This window comes from Polyodon spathula, chromosome 21, assembly GCF_017654505.1.
Source record: "Polyodon spathula isolate WHYD16114869_AA chromosome 21, ASM1765450v1, whole genome shotgun sequence".
Lineage (NCBI taxonomy): Eukaryota > Metazoa > Chordata > Actinopteri > Acipenseriformes > Polyodontidae > Polyodon > Polyodon spathula.
Window position 1 is genome coordinate 2,636,441 of NC_054554.1, and position 27,748 is coordinate 2,664,188.

The following is a 27,748-nucleotide window of genomic DNA, read 5'->3' on the forward strand; positions in this document are numbered from 1 at the left end:
AAAGTTTTGTTATGTACTTGGTGATTCATGTCCTAATGCATATGAAATGGCACATATGAAGAAAGATTAAATCGAAGAAGTGCTTTATTTAGCAATATGCAGTAACATTATCCATATGGAGCAGAATGGGGAAAATGAAATCCTGTTATTTCACTGCTATACTGATTGATACACACAGTTATTTTTAGGGGACACACAAAACAATCTTCTAATTGTAATAAAAAATAAAGTCTCCGATTCTCTTTCTCCACTGTATCCCTAGAAAGCAAAGAACAGCTGGGAACCTTTTTTCTGGGCTTCACCTTAGCACAGGGGTGTCCAAAGCTGGTCCTTCCACTCCTGGTCTTTGTTCCAACTCTGCTCTACTTTGTTTAACTGAACCAATTAAACCATCCATCCAGACTCTGAAGTAGCGAACTCTCTCATTTTAGCGGTTAAGCCTGGAGTGGAATGGCCCTCAAGGACCGTGATTGGACACCTCTGAACTTTAAAAAAACTACAAACTAGCCTCAGCTATGAAGACATCAGAAAGCACCTGGCTAGTGCTGCACGAACCGACTATTCAGATCGAGGTCTCCACAGAAGTCAGGTGCTGACAATCAGGGGAGGGTCACTGGTGTTGACTGGGCTAACTTACCATTCAAAGTGAAACAAGTGAAGAAACAGCTGCTTGGGTTTGTAATTCGAATAATCGGTTTGAGCAGCACTTCTCCTGCCGTCTGAGCAATTGGGACATGCTGTAGTATTAATTCTTGCAACAGTGTAAGGTTAGGGATTTATATACATTAAAGAAAATAAGAAAAGGAAATAAATAAAATAAAAAGTGGTATGTGCACAATGACAATACAGTATTACAATCAGTCAAGAGATGGGGAACTCTGAAAACGAAATGAGCTTTAACAGGTAACGAACAAAATGAGCTCTAAATGGTAAAATAGCGTCAAAGACGAGGGGGGGGGGGGGGGGGGGGGGGGGGGGTTCACTGCGACTGGAGGAGAGGGGAGCGCTGTCACCGCTTCATGTTACCGAGCTGGAGGGTCGCACTGTCATCGTTTCATGTTACTGAGACGGAGGCTTTTCTCGAGCTCAAAGCGCCGATGATCCACCCGCTCCAGGAAAGCTTTCCTCTCCACATACCTGGAAACCACAAGACTTGGAGTTAGTGCAGATTACACATACTACACCAGCTTTTCAGTGTTCACTGATAAAGACTGCTGTCTTACTTATGTTGTGACTGAGTGTACAGAGTTCTGGATGAGCTAGTCCCGCTATCACTTTGGAAGCAAGCAAAGCCAGTTCTTGAGAAGGACGTGCTGCCTTCCGATTGTCTTGCATGGACCAAAATTGGCATGCACTGCAATGTGGCGCTGTAGAGAGTCTGTAGTGGGGACAGGCAAGTCTGAGACAAGGTCAGGGGAAAGTGCCAGAAACAATCAGCCCAGTAAGCTTGGTTTCTGGGGTCCAGGCACAGCAGCTTTTGTTGTGCAGAAAGAAGCTTCATGTTCATCAGCAAGTTCATGAACGATGAAAGATTTTTTTTTCTGTTGTGTTACAGGAATGAACCCCTTTATGTGAAGCAATGCCAGAATAGCTACTAACAAACCAACTCCTGAGCAACCGCTAGCAGAATTACATTTATATTTCACATGCACTTTCTATGTTTAGCTAGGCTAATGCGCTGTGCAGAAGCACAAAACACCCCAAAGCTAGTCACTTTACATTCACAAACCGATGATTCAGACCTGGACTGGCAAGCTCAATGTTCTGAAATGCCAATCATTCAGTGAGAAAGGGTCGAGTTTGAACATGGCTCACAGTCACAAATTTGTGTGGCTTGAATGCAAATCGCAGCAGCGCATGATCTAAGCACGATGCTGACACTCAGAAGCACATAACTAGCATGTGCTTTGGTCCTGTTATTTTTACTCATTCAAAGCTGTTGAATGGTGCATGAAGGCCAGCGTTGAAGATCAAACTAAACCTTTTTATTTATTTAGTTTAACACATAAAGATCAGGGACAGCGCCGGTAGCCTGCCAAAACCCCTGGAGGGGAGCTTTATAGCACAAACAGCAAACACAACCATGAGTGCAAGTGAAACTCAGCAATGCCAGAATGAACTATAACTAGTGATTGATGAGCAGCTATCTATCTATCTACCTACCTATCCATATGCACCAGATTATTCAAATACAATGACAGGATAATGAATCACACTGTTCCAAATTACGCTGTGTTGCTTAAAGCAGATGCAGAGCTGTTTATATAAGGAAAGTGCTTCTTCCCCTAACAGCTGCTTAAACAGGTTTAAACATGAATTACTGTCCATACATTGCATTCGTTATGTGAATGTTCATGAAGCCCTGCTGTGTTTAATAAACCCGTGAGGTGGAGCAGCCCTTCAGGAGGCTTGATGTTTACTGAGCCAGCCTCATTACTGCAGTACTGGAATATCTGGCTTGTAGCTTTCTGCATAGTTAAGGGTGTTCCTGAAATGCTATCGTTGCCGCTGCGATTCATCCAGGGTGATCTTAAATTAGCCACAGTGTTATAGGTAACAAACTCAGGTGTGTCTAATTAAACTCATAGTAAAACCAGGAACAGAGCAAAATGCTATGCGATGGGAGTCTTATTTCCATCCCTGCTTATCCAGTAGTGGGACAGCTAAGCAAACACATTGACGCAGAGAGCAAGAGAGTGTAAGAGAGGTCCCGTCCTCTGCACTGTACAGGCACACCTTGCCAGCTCCTCAGGCAGTGCAGTATTAATAAGAGCTGCACCACATGTCCCTTTGTTGAGAACGGCCTTGTGGATTCGGGTCACAAGTCGAAGCCCTGAACTAGCATTACAATAATAAAAGAGGCACCAAAGATTGTACATTTTATGTTGATTCTACGTGATCTATTAAATCACTATTAAATGCACCTCATGAAATCCTACAGTACAACAGTTTGCACCTATATAGTTATACAGTTAAATAAGAATAATTAAACAGCACAGCTAATATTAACGTGATGTCATTTTCAAGTCATCTGATGCAAGCTACATGTCAGAAAGAAAGTTCAGATTGCTGCGTCACATCTATATTAGGGTCACGATATACGATATATATATATATATATATATATATATATCTATATAGTATATATATATATATATCATATTTATATATATATATATATATTACACAACTGTATTTACTCACGAAAAACAAGGACCGACCCGGCTGTTTCGTAAGCTTGTCACAGCAACTCCCTTATCATGTGGAGTTCAATGAGTGCTTTTTGTTCCTGGCTGCTATCATCGTAACTGGTCACAGCATATGACATACAGATGTATTTTAATGGGCAGGTCTGAAAGTGACGCTCTGGGGTTTTATAGCCAATTAACCTGCCAAGCACATGAGAACAAAACTGCTAGGAAAAGAAAAAGCAGCATTGCACTGAACTGTGGAACTGGTTTTAATCCCTGCACAATCCTGTTAATACTGCAGTACAGGGTACTGAGCTGAGAGGCTGGTTCTAATCCCTGCACAATCCTGTTAATACTGCAGTACAGGGTACTGAGCTGAGAGGCTGGTTCTAATCCCTGCACAATCCTGTTAATACTGCAGTACAGGGTACTGAGCTGAGAGGCTGGTTTTAATCCCTGCACAATCCTGTTAATACTGCAGTACAGGGTACTGAGCTGAGAGGCTGGTTTTAATCCCTGCACAATCCTGTTAATACTGCAGTACAGGGTACTGAGCTGAGAGGCTGGTTTTAATCCCTGCACAATCCTGTTAATACTGCAGTACAGGGTACTGAGCTGAGAGGCTGGTTTTAATCCCTGCACAATCCTGTTAATACTGCAGTACAGGGTACTGAGCTGAGAGGCTGGTTCTAATCCCTGCACAATCCTGTTAATACTGCAGTACAGGGTACTGAGCTGAGAGGCTGGTTCTAATCCCTGCACAATCCTGTTAATACTGCAGTACAGGGTACTGAGCTGAGAGGCTGGTTCTAATCCCTGCACAATCCTGTTAATACTGCAGTACAGGGTACTGAGCTGAGAGGCTGGTTCTAATCCCTGCACAATCCTGTTAATACTGCAGTACAGGGTACTGAGCTGAGAGGCTGGTTTTAATCCCTGCACAATCCTGTTAATACTGCAGTACAGGGCACTGAGCTGAGGCAAGGCTCTGAGCTTCTATTAATGTCTCTCAGACTTAATCCTGTAATTGGGAAGCCACATATAAAACATGTTATTATTCAGACAAAAAAAGTAATCTATACTTAAGTCTTAAAGCCTGTGAATGTAGCCCTATAGTGCACAAGAGTCCTTACATCATTTGTTCATCTAACAAAAACAACTGTGCATAATATACCTGTATCTGTTATTCATTTAGAAACTATTCACTGTGTAATTATATACCAGATATGCTGTATATCTACACTGTTGCTATTTACCTTTTTTTATTTTTTTATTTGACAGCATGGTTGTAAGGTCTAGTCACTCCTAATGCATTTCTTCTGCACAGCTAACCTGTCTGCATCCCTCAAACCCAGAGTTCAGACCGGCGTCAGAGACAGAAATAACACTCCACTTGCACAGCAGTCTGAGCCACTCCACCTTAATTAGTTAAGCTGGCCCCATTTTTTTTTATCTCCCTCTTTGAATGGGCTATAAATTACTTTGGAATAAAAATACTTCCCTTTTTATTCCTGTTGACATTCCTAGTAGTTTAAAGTTTTCTAAGACCAATGTCTGGTTTCCACTGCATAAAAGGGTTCAACCTTAAATACTGTGAAATCAAGGCTTTTGCAACTCCTCACTAGTGTGCCTGCGATCTGGCTGCTGCCTCACAGGAGCTGCTCGGGGCTGATGCATTCTCCAGCACTCTTTGCTGCTAATTACACTTATGTGAGTGCACTGCATGTGACCAATAAACTTAACACGGCTGCCAAAAATCTGGCTTTATTGATGATAAATACAAAAACATTAAGCCAGCAGTGGAAACGAATACACTTTTATGGAACTCAACTATTCAAACTCATGTGCAAATAACTGTAAACTGCTGCTGTGAAAATAATCCTAATTTATTTATTTATTTTAAATCAAATTCCTGTACTATCTACGGGCTAAATAATCTGTACGTTTAATTACTTAACATGCATTCCACCCACTACTGAACATTTCAGCAGCAGTTTTCAAGTCTTGACACTAAAGCCAATATACATTTATCATATGAAAAGCTCTTATATCGACTTTCACTGTCAATCCCCACTGCACAGTTCTCTGTTCAAATGTTACCCCTAGGCCATCTACGCATTGTATGCATAATGCCTTTGATTTTTTCTTTAATTACACTTCCTTCTGTATTGTATGAATTCATCAAGGCCCTCTGTTTTAATATGGGGATGGAAATAAGACTCCCATTGCATACCACTTTGATCCATTCAAAGTTTTACTACAATTTTAATAAGATTTTGTTATCTATACACTGTAGCTAATCAAGCTCATATTAAAACCTGGAATGGGTGAAACTGCTATGCAATAGGAGTCTGATTTCTACCCTTGTAACATACAGCATCCGAACCTGTTGTATCATACATTATACCCTCAGTCAGGTAGAACTTTATTTAGTGTATTACATACTGTCTAATTTGCCTACATGCAGTGTAATGCTTGCATTAATGAAGGCACCATGACACAGTGCTTACTAGATCCTAAATCCTTGTTGGATCCTGTCTATCCCTAAAATCTAAATGGAAACCATGTTATGGAAAATCAGGACATCACTTAATAAGATACACGCTTCCTCTGCCTTTCACCCTCCGTCTAAACGAGGCGGCAAATTAAATATACTGCTGTAACTATCTATTACAACCTGAGGGGAGAGTTTCATTACCCACAATTGACGATGCTCTTTATTTCTATCCCCACTGATCATTTGAAATAAGCTGTCATCACAACCCTTACAAACGTCATTTTATTGGGTTTTTTTTTCATATGAACTGTCTGAAAACATTCTTGTGAGGGCTCACAATAAACTGAACGGCGTATAGCTCTCTCTCACCCTATGTCTGCAGGCCATACTGTAAATAAATAAGTGTTACCAAGCTATGATCACACACTGTCTCAAAGAAAGCTATAATACACCTTCAGCGTTGCTCAAGTCTCTAATCTGGTGCATGCTGTACAGCTGAATGCAATCTCTGAGGTTGCTCTCATTCTAGATGGGCTGCGCTCTTTATAGCACAATCTGTGCTGCCATTCCCGCGTAGCGTATTGAAATTGCAGTCATTGTTAAACTGTTATAGCTCAATGAACCCCATCAACACCTGTCAGATAAAGCAGAGGCTGGCTAACCTTAACCCGAAAACAGCAGCACGGTGCTTTAGCAGGATGGAGACAGTGTAGTTAGACCTCATAAAAGGTCTAAACGAGTTTCTCCACCTCTCCGCTTTGTCAGTGCCTGATTCAATTAAACTGCCCACTTGCAACGGGTAATCTTGGGGTTTTAAAAGATAGAATATCTCCAAGGTTATACATATTCAAAGGCTTCATGATACCACAGGCTACAGTGGGAGGTGTGCATGTCACCCATGCAACACAGTTTTTTTTTTTTTTTTTCCCTATGGTGATTCACTTGAATTCAATAGTGGTGCCTTTTTTATATTAATCAGTATAAATAAAAAAATAAAATAAAAATATTAAAAAATAAACCTGGGAATCACTCAGGTATTCCGATGACACTCCTGTAAAGTGACACTGATGTCTGCCCCCTGCACAGAGTCTCCCCTCCTTGCCCTGTCCCCTGCACAGAGTCTCCCCTCCTTGCCCTGTCCCCTGCACAGAGTCTCCCCTCCTTGCCCTGTCCCCTGCACAGACTCTCCCCTCCTTGCCCTGTAACCCTGCACACTCTCCCCTCCTTGCCCTGTAACCCTGCACACTCTCCCCTCCTTGCCCTGTAACCCTGCACACTCTCCCCTCCTTGCCCTGTAACCCTGCACACTCTCCCCTCCTTGCCCTGTAACCCTGCACACTCTCCCCTCCTTGCCCTGTAACCCTGCACAGACTCTCCCCTCCTTGCCCTGTCCCCTGCACACTCTCCCCTCCTTGCCCTGTAACCCTGCACAGACTCTCCCCTCCTTGCCCTGTAACCCTGCGCACACTCTCCCCTCCTTGCCCTGTCCCCTGCGCACACTCTCCCCTCCTTGCCCTGTAACCCTGCACACTCTCCCCTCCTTGCCCTGTAACCCTGCACAGACTCTCCCCTCCTTGCCCTGTAACCCTGCACAGACTCTCCCCTCCTTGCCCTGTAACCCTGCACAGACTCTCCCCTCCTTGCCCTGTAACCCTGCACACTCTCCCCTCCTTGCCCTGTAACCCTGCACAGACTCTCCCCTCCTTGCCCTGTAACCCTGCACACTCTCCCCTCCTTGCCCTGTAACCCTGCACACTCTCCCCTCCTTGCCCTGTAACCCTGCACAGACTCTCCCCTCCTTGCCCTGTCCCCTGCGCACACTCTCCCCTCCTTGTCCTGTCCCCTGCGCACACTCACCCCTCCTTGCCCCGGTTGTGGGTGGCCAGCTCCTCTCCGATGCCCTCCTCGTTCTTGAAGGAGTCCCAGTCCAGCTTGGATTTCTCCAGCGTGCTCATCTTCTGCTTCTTCCCTCCGATGCGGTTCAGGATGCTGCCGATGCCCGCCGGCCTCTTCCCCCTGAAAACACAGAAGACTGGACTCTTACCAGGTGAACACTGTATACATGTACCGTGCCAACTCTCACAACTGCACAACTGGGCACAACTGCTCTAGATTGTTCCAGTTTGGTGAGGAAACCTGGGCTCCACCCAGTAAAGAGACAAATATTGCTATTTCATTCCAGGTTTTACTACAAGCTTGATTAGTTTATGGGTAACAAGCTAAGTCTCATTAAACTCATAGTAAAACCAGGATTGGATCAATCTGCTGTGCAATGGGAGTCTGCATGTCTGAGCTGCTGTGCTGCCCTTTTAGAATAGAGGCACTTCTGTCCCACCTGCTTTGAAGACATTAAAATAACATCCATAGCTATCAAGCATTCAACAGTGCTGAATTCAGAAATACCAAAAGAAACTAAAAATGCACAAACGTTTCCACTGCAAGTGCTTCTCAACGTCTTGATACTAAAGAACAACAGGCAGTGCAGAGTATTCAAATCCCAACTGGAAATAAACTGACAGGTCTTATTGCACAGCCTCTCTCCTGTACACTGTGCACAACAATGCAGCGCTCCAATCATGACACCTTCCACATTACTGAACTAAAGAAGACGCGAAACAGCAACTGGACTCTTTGATCTCCACAATAAATAATTTACTAGAAACGCTATTTCAGAAGAAACCACCCCGGACAGAATAAGCAATTATATTTTTGATACAAGAAAAAAAAAAAAAGTAAATGGAGAACAGCCAAGATTAGCATTAGTTCTGTTTGCTTCTTTGCCCTGTCATTAAAAAGCTTATGACGGAACAAATGCCACTTCAAATATAAATCCTCAAGCTTTAATTGGGAAATGGCTTTGCGTTCCTCCCCTTGTGAAATAACGAGCGCCACTCCCAACAAATCTACAGGCTGGATGACAAAGGAAAAGGTTTCCTGCTAACAATTTCCTGGGTAAAACTTAGACTGGCTCTCGTTATTAGATGCCGTAAGACAAATGGATTCAAATCAGTATGTCTGACCAAGCACAGGAACTCTATGACATGGCAGAGTCAAACATACATTCTTATATATTTTTTTTATGCACCATAAATAGTTCAATATACCTTTCTACATATTCAAATGTTTCCCTACAGCCCCATCCCCAGCACTGCAAACTGCTTTTTGTGAATCTACTACTTTCCTTAACCCCTAGCTTAATGTGATCTTCATCAGCTTCAGATTGAATCATGAAAGGGCATTAAGAGGAAGCACCAGTACTTGTGTGCTTTATTGCACATCAGCTAAACTAAAAGCAAAAACAATCCTAATGTGCCTGAGGCGTATTGGTAAATAAAGCTCACAGACCTGAAATTTACTGAAACACTAACAGAGCCATCAAACGAGCCATTAGCTTCTCGGTTGAGGCCTAACTGTCTAAAACCTCACTTAATCACCCAAACAATTCTTTATTGGAACAAGCTTGACTCACTTCAAGTTTCACTACAAAGAGCGGCTGACATTAACTTGTATGTAATATTGATGTGCAGGTAGCTCTGCTTTCCAATTAAACCCTTTGAAGCCATTCTGATATGTTCCTTCAAAAGCACTGTACATAAACTGTACTGTAAATTAAGAAATACATTCTCAATGCCTGGCAAGTTACGCTAGGACGGCTCTAGAACTGATCAAGACTTCATCACATAACTTCTCGGGAACAGTACAAGAAGGCAATGCTGACTGAGTTTTCAGATGTGGTTCGCTTGCATAGCCTGTTAGCAGCTTCTGCACTCTATCAATACATATTCATAGATATTACGCAGCAAGTGCTTACTGATAGGCAGCATCATATGAAAGCCCTGACACGCTGGTTGATTCAGTGCGGTGCCAAGTAATCCCAGCCAGGTGTGCTGCGGCAACCTGCAGCTTCCACTCGGTAAGCAGCTATTGAAAACCAAATCAGCAGTTCAACTGCAAGTTAGGACTAGCTACTGAGGAGTGCTGAACGACTGCAAGAGCTACAGTATGAAAAGGCAAAAAGATATAAACGACACAAAAAACACGACACTACGGTATTTGAGAATCGAGGGAGTACACAGTGAAGTTCAAGGCACCTGCAGGAATAGCAATTACAAGTGTTCAGAAAATCAAATCCTCCACCTGGAATTCACGATAGCACGTATTGAGAAAACAGCCTGGGCTGTGCACAGAAAGATATTGAACATTACGTACAGTGAATAGTACAATGAAAAACACTAACAACGCTAGGCCCAAAGGCGTTTTGTCTAGGCACACGTTTTTACAGTCTCAACACTGGATTTATCCAGCCTGCATAATTCCTCACAGCTGCTCCTCAGTGAACGGCCAGCTGAGCAGACAAGGAGCAGGGATCCGTACTCAATCAGCCCCTCAGTTAACCCAGGGCTCCACAGCCCCTCGATTACACGCTCAGGCTATCCCAACTCTTTAATCCACAGCCACCTGGAACAAAACGCCCTCCAATTCTGCAAAGAGAGAAATGTTTCTTCATTTTCACTTTGCATTCAATTCCTAGAAATGACCCTTTTTTATGATACATTATGTCTGAGCACAGAAGCCTGGGGGGGGTGTTTGTAAAGAGCCTGCACAGGTGACCACGATGAAGGAAAGCATCCCCAGACACATTCAGGGCAAAGTTATCTGAGCACCTTACAAAATATTCAGAAGCGCAGATACTACTTCAGAAAGTAACTAACCAGGGGTATTGATGGCCAGAAGATCCTAAGGGAGCCCCGGCTTCAATGTGCCTCTCCCACACACCTGAACCTGGTGTGCAGAAAGCAACGAATGACCTCCAACCCTGGATCACTTTAGAAATCCTAAAAGAAGCTTTCTAAATTCAATGACAAATGTTTCGACTAACAATGCCTTAAAAAAAAGACTAGCGTTTGTCATTAAATTGAGTAAGTTTTTCTGCACTTGGATGACTGACAAGCGCTGCTCACGACCCTGTGTTGCACCACATGCTGGACTAAGACTGATATTGAGAAATGCAAGCATGATTTGAAAATCCTTCTCCAGGCAGCATACACTGGGATTCCAACCCACCTGCAATCTGATACAGACCAGCGTTAGCCCTGCTAGTCAATGCACCAGCTGGGTGCTTCTTGCTTTGTGCTTTTTAATAAATCTTACTAGAAAGAGTCACAAGACCGTTTTAACTGCTGCCAGATGTGGGGGTTTAAATCAAGTTGTTATCATGCAATTATTTTAATAAAGAAAAAATGAAAATCTGCAACGGACACAGAGGGAAACAAACAAGGGCATCTCCATCTAACTGCAAAAATGTGCTCAACGTTGTCATGCCTGTTTGTTTCAGCAGCCAGAAAACAGGACAGATTAATTATGTTCGCTGGTGACTGGACGCGTCTTCCCAACAAGAACCTTTTTGTACTCATTAGCGCCATCAGCTCCCCAGCACTGCAATCGCTCACTTATCTTCAAAACGGACGGCAATGGGCTGACAGGTGAAGTCAGTATGAAGAATGCTACACTATTAGAATGGGCAGGATAATTCAATTTCAGAAGAGCGAAGAAAAGGCTTGCATGCATTGCTCACACCTGCCGTGCCTGTGTGCGTGTTTGTGCGGTTGTTTAAGGTGACAGGGACTAACCCATTTCTATTGGGGTGTAATGTGGTACACAACTGTAGAAGTCTACGCTGTTCCGACTGTAAACAATGGACCTCAGCTAAAATAAAGTCAATTAGCACGTAAAAAACAAAATACCCTCAAAAGTGCACTTTCTCACTGGCAGAATTTCATTTAGAGAGCAGCCTCCCCTTTGTGAACATAAGCCGACCTAATCAGGCCCCTCCACCCAGCGGAAAATGAGGATCTGTGCTCCATGATCTCCTCTCACCACACCCTGGCACAGAGTATCCCTGGACATCTTCAGGAAAGGGCAGCACATTGCAATAGAAATAAAAAAAACAGTATCTGCACAATGACTTATGATGTGTTGGGAAGGCATTTATCAGCATAGTACAGGAACTAATCCTTGTAACGGACTGAAATTTTGAATGCTGTTCCCTTTCTTCAACAGAAAATTGCTTTAAAAAGAGGTTTATTTGAAAAGACTTACAATATAAAACCATGCCACAGTGACAGCACAGGACAATGACTGACAAATGCCAAGTCTTGTTGAAGATTAAAGTCTCCCACAATCAATATTCAATCAATCACGTTTCAGCAACTGCCATTACCAGTGTTCATTTCCAAATGGGTTCCCGTCTTTATGTTGGGTAGTAATGTCTCCATCTTGGAAACCAAACCTCTCTAGACTCAAGCCTGCATGTTCATTCTGATTCACGTGTAAAACAGAGACGCACATGTGATCAACAACAGTAGTTCAGTGTTTCTTCAGATGTCCAGATATTAACAGTTCCTCAGGCTAAATAACAAAATGACCAGTATACACAAAGATCTCCACAAGTTAACCACAAGGGTCCCGTCACACTATACAAGGCTGCCTCAGATTTTATTAGAAACCGCTTTGGGTTCACGGCAGGAAATGGTCTTTTTTTTTTAGCAACATGTTCTTCTTTCATACAAGGAGAATTCTTAGTAGATGCATCAGCCACCACAAAACCCAGCAGTATGTAATCCAACCACAGGTTTGTTCTGAATCCCCAAACGGCACGCGTGCCACTGAAGTCTGGAGGAACAGTGCTCATTACCCGGGAACAGAGCTCTCATTCAGGGGCTTTCAGAAGCTGCTTATTTTACATTATGACTTAATGTTTTGAATACACAAATATGGACGACAGCACAGTGCATTTACATCATGATTTATTGGCGGTGGGTTTTTTATTTTTTTTAGTTACAGCCGCTAACCACACCAGGCAACAAAGACACTTCTAAAACAAAGACCAGCCCAGAAGAACAAGCAAAACAGGGCTTGGAATACAAGGGAACGAACTTAGTGTTGTGGGTATTTTCATCAAGCAGCAATCTGGTTCAAATCAGTTTCCTCATCTGCAAAACCTCAGCCATTACAGTGTAAAAATGCATTTTACTGGAAGGCATGCATCCACAACTGCAAAACACTTAGAAAAACTGAAACTAACTAGTGGGCATGTCAAGAAAATTCAATGACAAACGTTTTAGTTAAAACATCTGTCAATGGCATTGAAATTTCTTTTACTATTTCTATATACTGTATGCAAGAAACATAACACTGGCCAATTACTGCATAGCGGTATTTAAAAGAGAGAAAGCGAACCGAGTTCGTCAGTTGCTGGGGTTTGCTCAGTGCAGGGAGGAGGCGTACAGTACGTTGTTTCTGCTGCTCTCTGATGCAGTTTCAATAAACTGCTGGTTTTCCTTTCAAAGGTCACACTGTGATCTGTTCTGGCGTGCACTGAAGCTTTTCCCCACTTCAAAGCCAAGGGGCTGCAGGTACAGAAGAGATGATAAGGCCCCTTTCCCGAATGCAGGTTCAGAGAAGATTAAAACACCGCTGGCAAGCTGACAAGCTTGGCAAAGCATTCACAGGTCAGCTAACATTAGCGAGGTAAACTTCTGATCTTTGGACCAGTCAGAAGGGCTTAGAAACTCACCTAGCTGTGACCATCTGAAAACAAAAAAACAGCTGCAGAAAATGTCAACGGAACATTGCATTTAGTTAGATGCAATTGTTCCCCTAAAGCGATAATGTAATATAACAAGGGGTCTATTTAAACAAAGGAGGTTGGGGGCATCGATGTACATCCATTCAGCACAGTAAACAAGTTTATACTCCCTGAAATAATTAAAAAAAAAAAAAGACAAAAATACATCGTCTAATGGCATCTCTAGCCGCTGAATATGAACTGGAGCCGAGCAGAAATATTCTTACCAGATGGGTAAAAACAAAACATTGTGCCAAGTCTGACATGTGAAAGCTTGAGCTGGAATGTTATCTGTGAAAGAAATCTTTGTAGCAGGTATGAGCAGCTTCCAGACACAACATCGCTCAGGGTCCGGTACAGCAAGTCTTTAACTCCTTCCGCCCCGCGCTACGACAGCCTTCTCTCGGTAAGCCTATGGAAACCCAACACTCTCGCCGCTACCTGCTATTATTAACCTGCAGTGGCACGCGCCAAGCATACATACAACCCCACAGCAGACACTAAGAGGACTGAAAGGAGACCGCAGTCTGCATCCAGGGTAATGAATGTATACAAGTCTTTCTCTGGCGTCTCCCCTTCATTCATTTGCTTTATTCCCGTGTGTGTTACAGCAACCTGAGTGACAAGTGGAACAGCGGGCACTCAGCAATGGCACACATGCAACAAAGGCTGGAATATAAAAACTGGATTAGCAGGTGATGTTGCATGTCAGGGGTTGAAACCCCTTTTAACCTAGGTCATCCTCTTGGTTGCTAAGTATACAGTGACAAGTATGTTCAACAGGAAGTCAGTTAGGGTTCAGCTTCTGGTATTAGGATCCTTGTCCTTGATCCTTGTCCCTCCTTGCTGTCCCACCTCTCCTTCTAACTATCCATAATCAATAACCACAGCTAACCTAAACTAAACAGCCTTGTGCCACCACCCTCCTCCTACACACACCGTCTGAAACGTGAAATCCAGCATGTACTGGTGTCAAATTTGAGCTTCAGAATTTTTTTTTTTTTTTTTTAATGGGGTATCAATTTCAAATTGCATTTTAATTAGGTACTTGCTTTGCAAAAAGAAGATAATGAATCAATTTACTGCTTAACCTAGAGAGCAAGCGGACCCTATATTTTTACCCTTCTGAACCTAGAATTTTCCTTTGCCTACCTGTGGCAGGGTCAAGAGGCTACATCTACACTGACGTCTGATGCACTGTGAACATGCAGTCCTGAACAGGGCAGAGGGCATTGTTCTCCTTTTCCAAGATCCTTTCTCTGTCCTTCTCTCTGGATGTAGTCATAGTTACACAAGAGACATTGCTGCTCAAGAAGGCTTTTAGGGTTTCTATGCATCAGAAGATGGTATGAAGTTTAAGCAGAAAGGTTACAGTGCCTCCAGGGGTTCACCAGTCTTAGGACTTTGCTTGGCAACCACACAAATCAGAGCACTTCAAAAATACTTCAGTTCAGGATAGGAAATGAGTTTAGTGAAGTTCAGGTGGGGGGGTTCTAGAAGAGACAAGAGAGGGTTTAAATCACCAGCGATGAAGTGTCCTCACTGTTTCTGACATACACTGATGTAAAAATGGGCGTGGATCTAAACCCCAGTAAAATTATTCAAGTCGGTACCATCGTACATGTTTTATTTATATTACCTTGGTACACAAAGAGCCCTATTTTAATGATCTAAGGTATTCAGTTCCAGTTCAGATCAGCTGAGTAGAACTCAGCAGCTGAAGAGTTAACTCCGGAGCTCTACGATGGTAGCAGATAACGCTTGAAGAAAAAATGCATGAACCCAGCTGCTTGTGAGACAGCCACTCCAAACGCACACAGCACACTTCATTGGAACCACCTTTTTTTCTTTAGAATTGAAACTGGAAAAAAAAAGGTTTCGCTAATGGCTGTTTTGACGTGTGCTGCTCTGAACTTGTCAGGTCTTGAAAGCTGCAAGTCCTCATATTCCTCAAAACACACGTGTAGCTCTTAAAACATGACATGACAGGCTGAATACATTACAAAGTTATTCCTTGTTATTCTCCTTCAGCGTCTTCTACTGGCGTCTTGGTTAGAGTATACAGCTGTGTTTCATAACTCTGACCTGTAGTGTCGTGAGCTTGTGCTACAGGGTCAATGCTTTACATTTTCCAGGATAACAGACCATACACCCATAGCAGAGTAGTTTAACCCCTTTCCAGATGAGCTGAGATCTAGAGGCCAGGTGTTACTAACGCCTGGAATAGCTGAAATTTCTCTTCAATGGGAGTCATGTCCATCATCCTTCAGTGTTTTGTAAACATCAAGCTTTGTAGCTTGGGGGCTTCTCTCCAACAAGACCTGTGCGCTCCCTAACCCCTTCAGTGCTTTTACTCCACGGAGTTGCCATTTTGCTTGTTTTTATGTGTTGTGCATGTACTGCACACATGTAATGTGCTGTGCATTGATTTAGCATTCACTGAATGTATAGAATGCCATCATTTTAACCACGCACAGGTTTACACATGGCAAACGTTTACAAAAGGCCACTCCAGCTTTGAGGCAGGAATCAAGGACTAGTAAAACAGCAGAATGCAAAATTAGTCTGAGGAATGTCTTTTCAACCCGTGGGGCGCAATAATAAAGTCCTGGCCCTGCTCATTAGTGAAGGGCACTCGCTCGAAGCTGAGCTTTGCTTTGCCCAAGTTTATCTGCAGGAAAACCTCCTTCAGTAATGGATGTGAATTTCCTGCCCATCTGACAGCGTTTAAGGGATAAACTGTCTCTTAAACGATCTCAGTTCCTGTTCACAAGAGAAAAGAAAACGGTTCTCAGAGGCTCCGGCGCTCTGTGTTCAGTACGGGGGGCAGCGCAGTCTCTCAAGATCATCCTGGTCATTCATGAAATTCCAGCAACCATAACTTTAATCAATTAATCAAGGTAATATTTCAAAGGTAGACTAATGTTTCAGCTTGTGCCTTCTCTGTGAGCTGAGCATGCTACACAAGGTACCAGCCAAAACATCTGCCTATTTGACTTGGTCTCTTAACAGATACTGTTAAACCCTGTAGGTACACAAAGAATTGAGAGGTTCTTCAAATCATGCTGAATGACCGTAAATGTTTCATGACAAGTTTCCTCACAAATCTAGAGTGGAATGCAGAGCTGCATCTTCCCCACATTTCACAGATTTACCACTGGAGGTGGGAAAGAGGCAGGGATTTAAAGAAAAATAGTAATACAAAACAGAAAATGTGCACAAACTGATTTATTATAATAAAGGCAAATACAGTACGTCCTTCAACTGGATACAGTGCAGCAAGAGCTAATTTTCAAATGCGATTTTAATGAATAGTGGCATCAGGGAATACCTATCTATTTATACATCTAGAATAGACAGACAGACAGATTAGACTCTTGTTGTTCAGGTCTATTTCTGAAACAAAAGCAGTTATTTCACTTAGAGAAAAAAAAAGTGAAGCAAAAGTTTGGTAAATCTGACCATAACTCACATGAACAACCTTCTCCCTTATCCAGATCAGCTGTTGCTTCACAAACAAACACCTTCCCCTTAACAAAAACACAGTACTTGTGGTTTGCCTACAACCTCTCCTGGTTAAAGTGCACCTTGTTAGGAACATGTCACGTTAACAACAAGCTTTCAGCAGGGTAGAGAGCACAGAGCTCTATGCAAACAGAACAATTGCATCCCATTATGTCTTGTTTGGTTTCATAATAAAGCCTTTGTTTGGGATTCCGATCTGAAGCAGCCTTGAAGTGGCTCTGGGAGCTTCCAAGCGCCACCAGCTCATGCACAGCCACCAGCTCAGCACTAGTGAGATGACAAGCTGGGCCCTGGATAATGTACAAAGCAATAACTTTAAGGGAATTGTTCCAGGGCTGAAGGGGAGTTGCAAGTGAATGAATGCCCCAACAAGACCAGCTGCTCCATGCATTTCCCACACTGCACTCCAAAACGCTACGTGCTGGACGACACTGAGGTTGTTGTACTGTAGGTGGGACTATGAAGGCTTTGGCAATAAAGCAGAAGTGTGTGGGAAGTCTGAGTGGCACAGCTGTCTGCCCGCAACAGTTTTTATAGATGTTGTAAACTTATATTTCATTAAGAAAGTCAAATAAACAAAGTAATAACTAATCGCTTATCTGACACTAAGAACACGGAAATCCCCACTGGGATATCAGTTCTATAAAGTGCTTAAAAACGTGAAGTTCATTAACTGCTAATCACAATGCTGTTCTCTCACCCACTTCCCCAATCTAGTAAAACAATTGTTTTAAATGAAACATTCACAGTTGTAATTATTTTTTCATTTTGCAATAAAAAAAAAATGTAATTAATTTATGAATAGACATAAATACAGTACATGGACTGCAGTGAATAACAATAAAATATTTCTATTTGTGAGGAGATGGTAATACTGGGTTAGAAAGATCTTGAAACCCCTTTAATTAATTAAAGCCCCAGAACCCTCCCATGGGGTCAGGCCGGTTTAACCACAACAAGAGGTCACTCAACAGGGCTCTCTCATTGTCTTAAACAGCATTTAACCCGTTAACATTCACTGGGAGCCCCCCAAACGCTTCATATTTACAGTAAATGGAAGCAGCCGAAAAAAACATGAGAAGAATTCGGAATAAAGATGGACAAGCTGGAACAGAAGCACCTTTCCACAGAACCTTTCAGAATGACAACTTCCTTGAATTGATAACCACGAATTACTGCGAGACGGGAACAGAATACACTGTTTCCTGGACCACTTTCCACAAACCGCAGTGTGCATGTAGAAATCTGCCTGCAAACGTGACTGCAGCAGCAATCTAGAGAGGAGTGACGGATTAAACTCAAACTGAGAATGCAGGTGCCCGGATTCTACACTGCCCTGACCCGCAAACACACTTACAATCAGCGTCACATAGCAACGATGTGAGCGCGCCTCCACGCAAAAACACAAGAACCCGGTCCGGAAATGTCGAATAATTACAAGATGACACCCAGGGTTAACACAAACAAGTTTTCAATCTGAGATGCAATGCAGAGAAAGAAAAAAATGTAATCAAGCTTCTCTAGATTATATATATATATGAGGCAGGAAACATATTCTACGAACTTTTACAACTGAAAAAAGAGAAGCACACACACACACACACACACACACACACACACACACACACATAATTGTTTTATTCTGATACACTGTAATAATAAAAAAGCACAGGCTTTATTTTTAGCTTCCTGAGATCAGCCTCTATAATTAGAAAGTCAGACTTGTGTCACTTTCATATGGAACCAATTTTCTAAACTCTGTGACGTTACTTCTGATCCTCTGGGCTGGGTGTTTTTTTTTTTTTTTTTTTTTTTTTTTTTTTTTAAGGCAGAGCAGGGCTTGCAACGTCAACGGTTTAACTAACCCAGTTCCCACGGGCATTTTTATCACTGTCATGATTGTTCTCCTTAAAGAACTACAGCACGCTGGCACGGGCACACTGGTTTATTCTACAGACAGACAATAAATGCAACGCAATGCTGCTGGCAGGACCTATAGGGTATCTCCATCTCAGGTAGACTGGTGTCACTCCAGTGAGCATTCATTCTCCCCCTGCCCCTGCCCCAGATCAGCTTATTGCGTCATGAAAGTGAATCAGATTAAGAACAATGCATGTCTTTGCTGTTTATACTGTATATGGACATGAGCACTAAAAGCAAAACATTGACATCAAGGATGAATGGATAAAGTGCAATGGTGCTCAGAGCAAAGTAAACAAAGTTTATTATAAATTGTTTATACTGCACACCAATGTAATAATGCCTGTTTGGGGTTTTTTTTTTGGGGGGGGGGGTTTGGGGGGGGGGGGGGGGGGTTCATGGTAGTCATGGTTTAAAAAGGGGTTCAACACATTTAGAAAAAGTTTGAAAAAACAACCACTGTAGGAGATCCGAGGAAATGAGTGTGATACAGAACGCCAGCTAGCCAGACCACTCAGCTCCTGAACTGGAGTAAGAGGGCCTGGGTTTGACCCCATGCAAGATATTCATGTCTATTTTACTCCCAGATATACAGTGCTATCAAAGACTAGAAGATGCACTGATCTGATGGTTAAATGATTAAAAGCTGTAGTAAGATGCCTTTGACCCCCAGTTTCCCCCTGGGTCAGTTGTTGAGGTTTCTTTCTCAACTCAGATTCTCATGTTTCCACCGCTTTGAAACCCGGCAGTTGCATGAAAGACAACATGCTGGGGGAAAGTGAAGGTCTGCTAATATTAGTGGGGTAAACAGCTGTATGGAGAGCATGCTCCAAATCCCACCCTTCTCAGACAGCACCTGATGCTGACCTCACTATCCAAGGGCATTGTGATGTCACTTTTTGTGTCAGCCTGCTGAAGGCCAGCACTACCATGCTTGGTCACCTATGCAGGTGTACAGAACTTCTTGTCTTGAACGCAATCATGTCAGGAGCTACAAATAGGTCCTTCTATATTTTGGAAAGTACTACAACTAAAAAGGCTGTTGAGGAAAATCTAGAACTTTTATAAAACTATTTCCAGTAGCTGTGTGTGTTGACTGGCTAGGCTGCTATGCCCAGCAGTACTCTGCAGATATGTGAGAATGCAGCACTGCACTCTTCCATGGCACTGAGCCTTTCTGCTGGCCTGGGTTTGCAATTTGAAATACTATACTGCAATAAATAATCCATACTCAAAAGTAGGTCATCTGTATCACTAAAAGATGATGTTCCCAGAGCACAAAGGATGATAATTTGGAAACTTTGGGGCCCTGAAACTCTTTTTCCCCCCCCACAGCCGACAAATACCAACATTGCAGTACCCAGACACCGACCATTCACTGCTTTATATGAAACCACCCGAATCAAATAAACTTCTTTTACTTGTGGATTGAACTTGTATTACGATTATTATTATTATTATTATTGACACCGTAAGCTTGTATTTCATTGAATAAGCACTGCAGAGGGCTCCCAAGTGGCACAACCGGTAAAGGCGCTCTGCGTGAAATGCAGGTTGCGTCCTATAGCCTGGAGGTCACCGGTTTGAGTCCAGGCTATTCCACTGCTGACCATGGATGGGATCTCCCAGGGTGTAGCGCACAATTGGCTGAGCGCCGCCCGGATGGGGAGGGCTAGGTAGGCCAGGGTCTCCTCGGCTGACCACGCAACAACGACCCCTGTAGACTGGCTGGGCACCTGCGGGCTTGCCTGTAAGCTGCGTTGTCCTCCGACATTATGAAGCTTTCAAATGAAAAATGTTTGGTACACTGAACAAAAAGGACCTAGGAGTCTATCGTGTTGGCTCTGAGATACAGTAGCATCTGTATCTGTTCCATATATAAAACTCAAAAGCAAAAGATCTTCAACAAGATAGCTAGTAAGAGCAGGGACTATGGGTTTAAAAGCCTTGGTTAACAAGCTAAACCTCTTCAGTTACAGCATTCGCAGCGACTGCATTTTTCAGAGCATAAACACTGAATATTTGAGGAGTCAGACCCATGACCCTGACAGGATACTGTTTACTCAGCCTGCAGACAGACAGGCTCCTTTTTATAGCCCCAGATTGTAGTTCAATAACTTGTGCTAAACAATGTCCAAACCGAAAGGATAAGCAGTGCGTGACCTCTGAAGCGTGCCATGCGGATGTACATAAATACTAGCGACCTCCTCTACATCCCAGCTGGAGGAGATACAGAGGACACTAGAGCCGCAAAAATAGATTATTCCATCATTTGGATCAAGCTCTCCATCTGTGAGGGTCACTGGCGCTGACCGGGCTGACTTACTATTGCATGTCTGCTGGGGTTTGTGTGAACTCCAGAGCAGCAGCAATCACCACAAACCCAAGCAGCACTACAGGATGTACCTTGAACATTCAAGGGGTACTGTAGTTTTTCCATGAAAAAGGATGGCGGGACAGCTGTCTACAGCCATCCTCGTAAGTACAAATATTCTGTTTATATAACAAGTAATATTTATATTAAAAGAAAGTATGTTTAAACCATTACTTAAAGGGTGGTGGGTGTGGGGGGGTCATGCTTACAAAAACCTCTGATTCTTCAATTATATATAGTATAGTAAACCAAACTATTACAAACAAAATGTATATTCCATAACAGGCATACATTACCAGTGTTCACGTTGCACTGCACAAAGCCGCCGTTATTATATTTGCTCACATTTTAGTAGGAAAGGGTTCCCTTCTTGCTTGGGCATTTATTTCACTTGGCAAACCTGTTTCAACAGCAGTGGCTCTGCGAAAATGACATTTTAAGGTTTAAAGAACTGACTTGCCCCTGTTTCTTTAAGTACTGAGCTGAATATTACGCAGTCTTTCTGGCCAACGCTGTGCTGCTGACTCGGCCAGTTTTCGTTCAAACCTCACAACAAGATCCAGAGTTCTCCAGCTGGCATAGAAATGCTCTCTCCTGGGGAACCGGGGAGGAATGCTGTGAAAGCAAAACCAAACTTAAAATCTGATTCCCAAGCAGCCACTGTGTGCCCACAGCCCTGTATGTCTAAATGCACAGAAATAAAGACTATCTAGCCAATAAAGACTGGTCTTTATTTTAAATATCCTTGTGCTAGCTTGGGGTAGGACTGGCTTGTTTAAATCTTAATCATATTCCCCATTTCCCCATTGCATGCCAGTGCTGAAGTGAAATGGATTTGAACTCCCTCATTCATGTGAAGGGAGTCCAGCTGAGCCTCTCAGCACCCAGGCAGAGAGAGACCAGCGTCCCGCAGTCCAGCCGAGAGAGACCAGCGTCCCGCAGTCCAGCCGAGAGAGACCAGAGTCCCGCAGTCCAGCCGAGAGAGACCAGAGTCCTGCAGTCCAGCTGAGACCAGCGTCCTGCAGTCCAGCTGAGAGAGACCAGCGTCCTGCAGTCCAGCTGAGAGAGACCAGCGTCCTGCAGTCCAGCTGAGAGAGACCAGCGTGCTGCAGTCCAGCTGAGAGACACTAGCGTCCTGCAGTCCAGCTGAGAGACACTAGCGTCCTGCAGTCCAGCTGAGACCAGCGTCCTGCAGTCCAGCTGAGAGAGACCAGCGTCCTGCAGTCCAGCTGAGAGACACTAGCGTCCTGCAGTCCAGCTGAGACTCTCATTTATTTGTTTCAATCATCAACCACATCCTGGGGACTTTTTTTTAATCACTGTTTTACAAAACTATTAACTCCTTTGTGAGCCGAACCCCTGTAGTTCCTAGTTTTGTATCCTAAACAGTTTAATACTGCTTTCACAAAAATAGCTGTGCCGACTGACTTATGAGGGGAAACCTTGATAAATATCTGGCCCACAATGTGAGTCAATAAAGCACCCCTGAATGCTGTTTTATCCAATTCAGCATCAGACTGAGCAGCAGAGTTCATTCCAGCTCAAGTCTGTCTGATAAAGATAACATACAGGAATTGATTTTCAAATAAAAACGCAAAAGACAAACACTACCCACATCTGAGCCCCTCAGTATCGCTCGATCTCAGAATCAGACATAAACATCAATTAAGAAAAATATTATCATCCACGATGGGGCGGGGGGAAGATGGAAGTTGCTTCCTGTTGTCAAAGGTAAGCACATGTTAAATGCAGGAAAGGCAACGGGACACAGTGTACTTCCTGCAGAGGGAAGCACACCCGCATCCCAAGCAGAACATTAAATGAGCGCCTCGGAGGAACAAACGCTCATCCGCGTGCAATTAGCCACCATGGCAACAGCAGCGGCTCATAACAAGAAGCAGCGACAGCAGCGGCCCACAGCAGGGTTAGGATCAGTGCTTCACTCACTGCACAAATTATGACGTAAAAAAGGGAACAGTGCCCCACTCTGGATGCTGTGAGCAATAAACCATTTTAAATGCTACATTATAATGATATTAGCACCAATATTGCTCTTATAAAAGGGATTACTTGACATCAGAGAAGATGAAGGAAGCGTGCATGAAGGGTTACAAAAAAAAAAAAAAAAATCTGTGTCCTGTTTCAAAACTACAATCTCGTCTCAATCCCAAAGCGCTGGCAAGATAAAAACAAATAAAAACTCTTTCGTTTCAATTACATGAAACTGAGCCAGATAAAGAAAGATCAAAGGTCTGTTTAAGTAAGAAATCAATGGGGCCAACCACACTAAGGATTAACACACTCACTTCAAAGCCATCTGCCCCAAGTCCACAGAACACACTCCCATCGATCTGATAATCTGGTTTGGAAATTCGCACGAGACTGCTTGGGATAGCAGACGCAAAGGTTTGTGCTGTGGATTAATATCAAAGTGCTGATTCGATCACAAGGTTTGGAGCGTCACATACAACACAGTTTGGAATAAACAATGGTTACACCGAACAAGACCACTCCATCAATCATATCCGTCATCCATGACCAGCTCTCACACGGACAGTTCTGAGTAACATTACCAGGGATAGAGATAAGAGCAATTCCTGGTTTTAACAAAAGAGGCACCTATACACAGTGGCTAATCAAGTTTGTTATAAAACCTGGAATGGGTGAGACTGCTTGGCAATCAGAGTCCTATTTCCACCTTGCATTATAGATTAAAGCTAAAGAAAGCTGTGTTTGCACTTTGATGCTGCCCAGGCTTAAGCACACAATGCATCTAATGCTTATTGGCGTTCGTGCACAGCGCACACTAATATACTCTCCCACAGATCTTGGGGAGTCTTTTCAGAAACAACTGCACTTGAATTAGTTAAGAGAGCAAGGCAAACAATGATCGAAACAGAAACAGCAACGGAGAATCATCCAGACACACACAGGCAAGACAGTAAATACTACCATGAAACTCAAATGATGCATCCCCTGTCGTGTACTGGTTGGCGCTGGCTGGGCTGGTGTAGCCACTTACCCAGAGGAGGCTGTGGGCACTGCCGATGATTCTGGCCTGGGGGGGCTCTGCTGCTCCATCTCCTCCCCCTGCTGTTTCTTCAGGAAGAACTTGGCTTCTTTAGAAGTAGCGTCCACTTCCTTAGTCACCCTGTTGGAGGAAAGCAAAGGGCAGGACTCAGAGACTGCAGGGCACACACGATTGCTCTGCGAAGAGCAGAACTACTGGACCTCATGCTGTGCTTCTGTGAACAAGTAACAGAGAAACAGCTGTGATGCTACCTGAAAGTGTGTGGTCACCATCGCTGATAAGAAATAAATGTGCCAGTGAAACGGTTCACTTCTACCCAACAACACCCGTAATAGAACTTGAAGTTTGGGTTTCCAAGGTTTTGTTCAAGCCATTATTTTTAAGAAACTGCTCCCTATTGCATTAGTTGTTGTACACCCTCCTATACACACAGCACAGCACTGTCGCCCTGTTATAAAATCTATGCAGGGGTGATCCTGGTATGTTCTTTTAATTGATAAATAATTAAGCTCTCTGCATTATTGTTTAATTGTTTACTCTTTGTCAAACATGGTAAAAAACAGCATTGAGCTACTGACTAGCACAGCAGATAGGAAAACCGGGCACTTTCATTAAGAGCATTACTGCCACCTAGTGGATTCAAAAGGCCCTGCATGTCTTTTTCTATTTCTTATCACTGTACAGAGTTGTACAACAATGAATAAAAACCACACCAGTGAACCTGCTGGAGACCTGTGTCATCCAAAGAAAACGAAATATTCAAGACAAGTCTTTACTCTTCAGTCATGTTGCATTTAGAAACACATATTGCAGTTGAAATAAAGAAAAAGGAAAGGCATGAAGCAAGAAAAAACTGAACTGCAGACACTTACCGGACCTCCTCTCCCGCAAAATCAAACACTTTTGTAATGGTGACTTTGGACGATTCTTTCGGCTTCTCTGCTTCCTTTGTTTCTCCTTGTGACTTGCTGGACCTGCCCGGGCTGGCTCCTGTAGCCTAGCAGGAAGGGTACAGATCGTTTATCAGACAGACCAACGCCGTGCCTCAATGCAGAGTTTAAGAGCATTACGCTAGAGGTGCAAGGATGAGACTGGAAGTGCTGAGAAGGACACGTGAATGAGGGGGTCCCAACCAGAAACTTAATCAGGCAGACAAAAGATTTGGCTACTGCCTTAAATAAGAACAGAAGAACAATGAGGCACCCCACTTGCCCTATCTAAGGGATCTTAATTTCATTATCTGAATTGTTTTTTCTTTGCTCTCAACTTCCCTTTACTTACTGCATGATTCCTATGCCCCCTCACTTGTCCTACACTCTGCTCCAGGTTAACAGTAATGACTTAGGTTGACTATTTCTAGACCATTAAGGGTTTTGCATCAGTGACTTGTATGTTCTTTGAGTGTTTGCAGTCACAGGTTGCAGGCAGTTCATAATTATGAAACTTGGTAACAAGGTTTTGTTGCCCTTCTCTCTCTCTCTCATCTGCCTCTCACCAGGGACGGGGGCTGCACTGCAGTTTTGGGTTTCTGCCCCACGTCACTGAGGAAGCTGGCCCAAAGATCATCAGCCTTCTTCTTTCCTTTGTCCTCCTTTATCTCTACCAACAGATCAGCCTTCTCTTCACTCTCCTCCTGGTCGGCTTCATCTCTCCTCTCGCTCCCTCCATCCTCTCCTTCTAACGACAGCCCTCCTTTCTTTCTCTTTCTGTTGAAGAAATAAGCTCCGGTGAAACAGCAGAGCAGTCTCCACGCTTCTACCAGCTACAGCAATCAAGTTACAGTTCAGAGAGGCTGCAACATTCTGTGAAAATTAGTTTCTCGCAGTAGCAACAAATAACTTAAATCGAAGTCCCTGTTAGTCAATTAAATTGGCTTCAAATGAAAGCAGTTGAACAGTCACAATAATTGTTACGTCTCTAAACCATCTATTCCAATCGCAATTTCTTTTGAATGAACTGGAATTGAAAAACAGGAATTGACCACAAGCCAGCATGGGACCGTAATCCCCAAACCGAGCGTGTGTGAGGGTGCAGATAGACTACCCCTGGGGGTTTCAGCAAGCCCCAGTCCTGACCCGGGTACTTACCTTGCAGAGATGTCTTTGCTGCTCCTCTTGTTCTTCTTCTTCTTCTCTTGGGTGTTTTCCTGTCCTCCGTCTAGATCATCTTCTTTCACCAACTCACTGACATCGTCTTCACTGTAGTCTTCACCTGGGCACAACAGAACAAGGGCAGAATGTCACAGCTCTGACAAGGCTACTAAATTACTCCCCGACCAGGACTCACCCAGTACAGCCCGTCTTTCTGTTTTGTTAAATATCATTACTATTGTTCTCATTATTTTTGTCTCCTGCTGTTCAAGATGAAGCATCTTGTTGACATGCCTGTTCCAGGTACACTGCAGAAAGGCGATACAATTAAAACCAGTGGGGAACGAACCTGACCAGACAGTCCCAAGTAACTTGAAGACAACTTGCAGGTTCCTTGTTTTAACAATCCTAGCATTTAACACAAATGGAAGTGACCATGATGCATCCTGGTAGCCTTATATTTTTACATTCTTACCCACTGCTCCAAACGACCCCACTCCCTCCTGGGTCTGCAAGGATCAGAATGATTGGGATACCAGAGCCATGATAACATAGTGCCATGGCTGCACCAGATTTAATTCAGGCCAGGGTCTTGATCAGAAGCAGATGCTCTTTTCACAGGTGCGCATACAATGATGGTTTTCCTGCATCATCATGAGCAGTTTCTATCTGGGAGGCTGCAAACTTTCACACACGATCAGGCACACCTTGCAGGACAGGGCCAGCCTACTCGTGTGATCTGATTACTTGCCTCAATATTAAATAAGCTTATTCTTGCAAAACCAATTTATCCACATTTTTTTTTAATTGTTAACAATGTAATTACATGTCAGAGAACGAAAATTTTTTTGAAGGCCAATTTCAGTGTTAATGTATATGACAATCCTGATACAGATACACGTTTAATGTAAAAACACTGCAATTTTATACATATATATGAATGTTTACAAAATGTATTGCAATGTTGGTTTGTTTTCTGCATTACACGTGTGTGTCCAACTACTGACTGTTTAAAAAATTAGAAATGACACGGTCTCAACTGCTTTACATTATCATGTCACTGCAGAACCGCACATATACACACACACACACACACACACACACACACACACACACACACATATATATATATATATATATATATATATATATATATATATATTAAAAAAACTAAAGGTATTTACAATTTACACACAACCCTTCCTAAAACAACAGCAGTTAGCAATTAGCAGTTGAATTAAACCCACTGACCAGATCGATGAACAATGAAAAACTATTCCAGTCACAATACAGTAAAGTCCCAACCCAGTTTACCAGAAGGCACGTAGTCTGCATCTTCATCCGAGGAATAATTGTCGGAGTCGTAATCTGACAGGTTGAGGTTCATGCTGCTGCTTCTTGTTTTTGTTTTAATGTAAAACAAAACGAACCCTCCCGGCTCCCCAACGTTTCGACACAACAAACCCCCCCACACACACACAGACACACATAAT

The 27,748-nt window shown here is 43.2% G+C and overlaps 1 protein-coding gene across 1 annotated transcript; it reads right to left on the reverse strand.

The window, feature by feature from the left end:
• Positions 1 to 66: 66 nt before the first annotated feature.
• On the reverse strand, positions 67 to 27,746 carry cfdp1 (craniofacial development protein 1). The gene is made up of 7 exons (XM_041221889.1): positions 27,570 to 27,746; positions 26,253 to 26,376; positions 25,661 to 25,871; positions 25,038 to 25,162; positions 24,157 to 24,285; positions 7,546 to 7,704; positions 67 to 1,137 (listed from the first exon to the last, which is right to left on the reverse strand). The coding sequence occupies exons 1-7, from the start codon at positions 27,640 to 27,642 to the stop codon at positions 1,047 to 1,049; spliced, it is 912 nt and encodes a 303-aa protein (XP_041077823.1). The 5' UTR covers positions 27,643 to 27,746; the 3' UTR covers positions 67 to 1,046.
• Between the last annotated feature and the right edge of the window lie 2 nt (positions 27,747 to 27,748).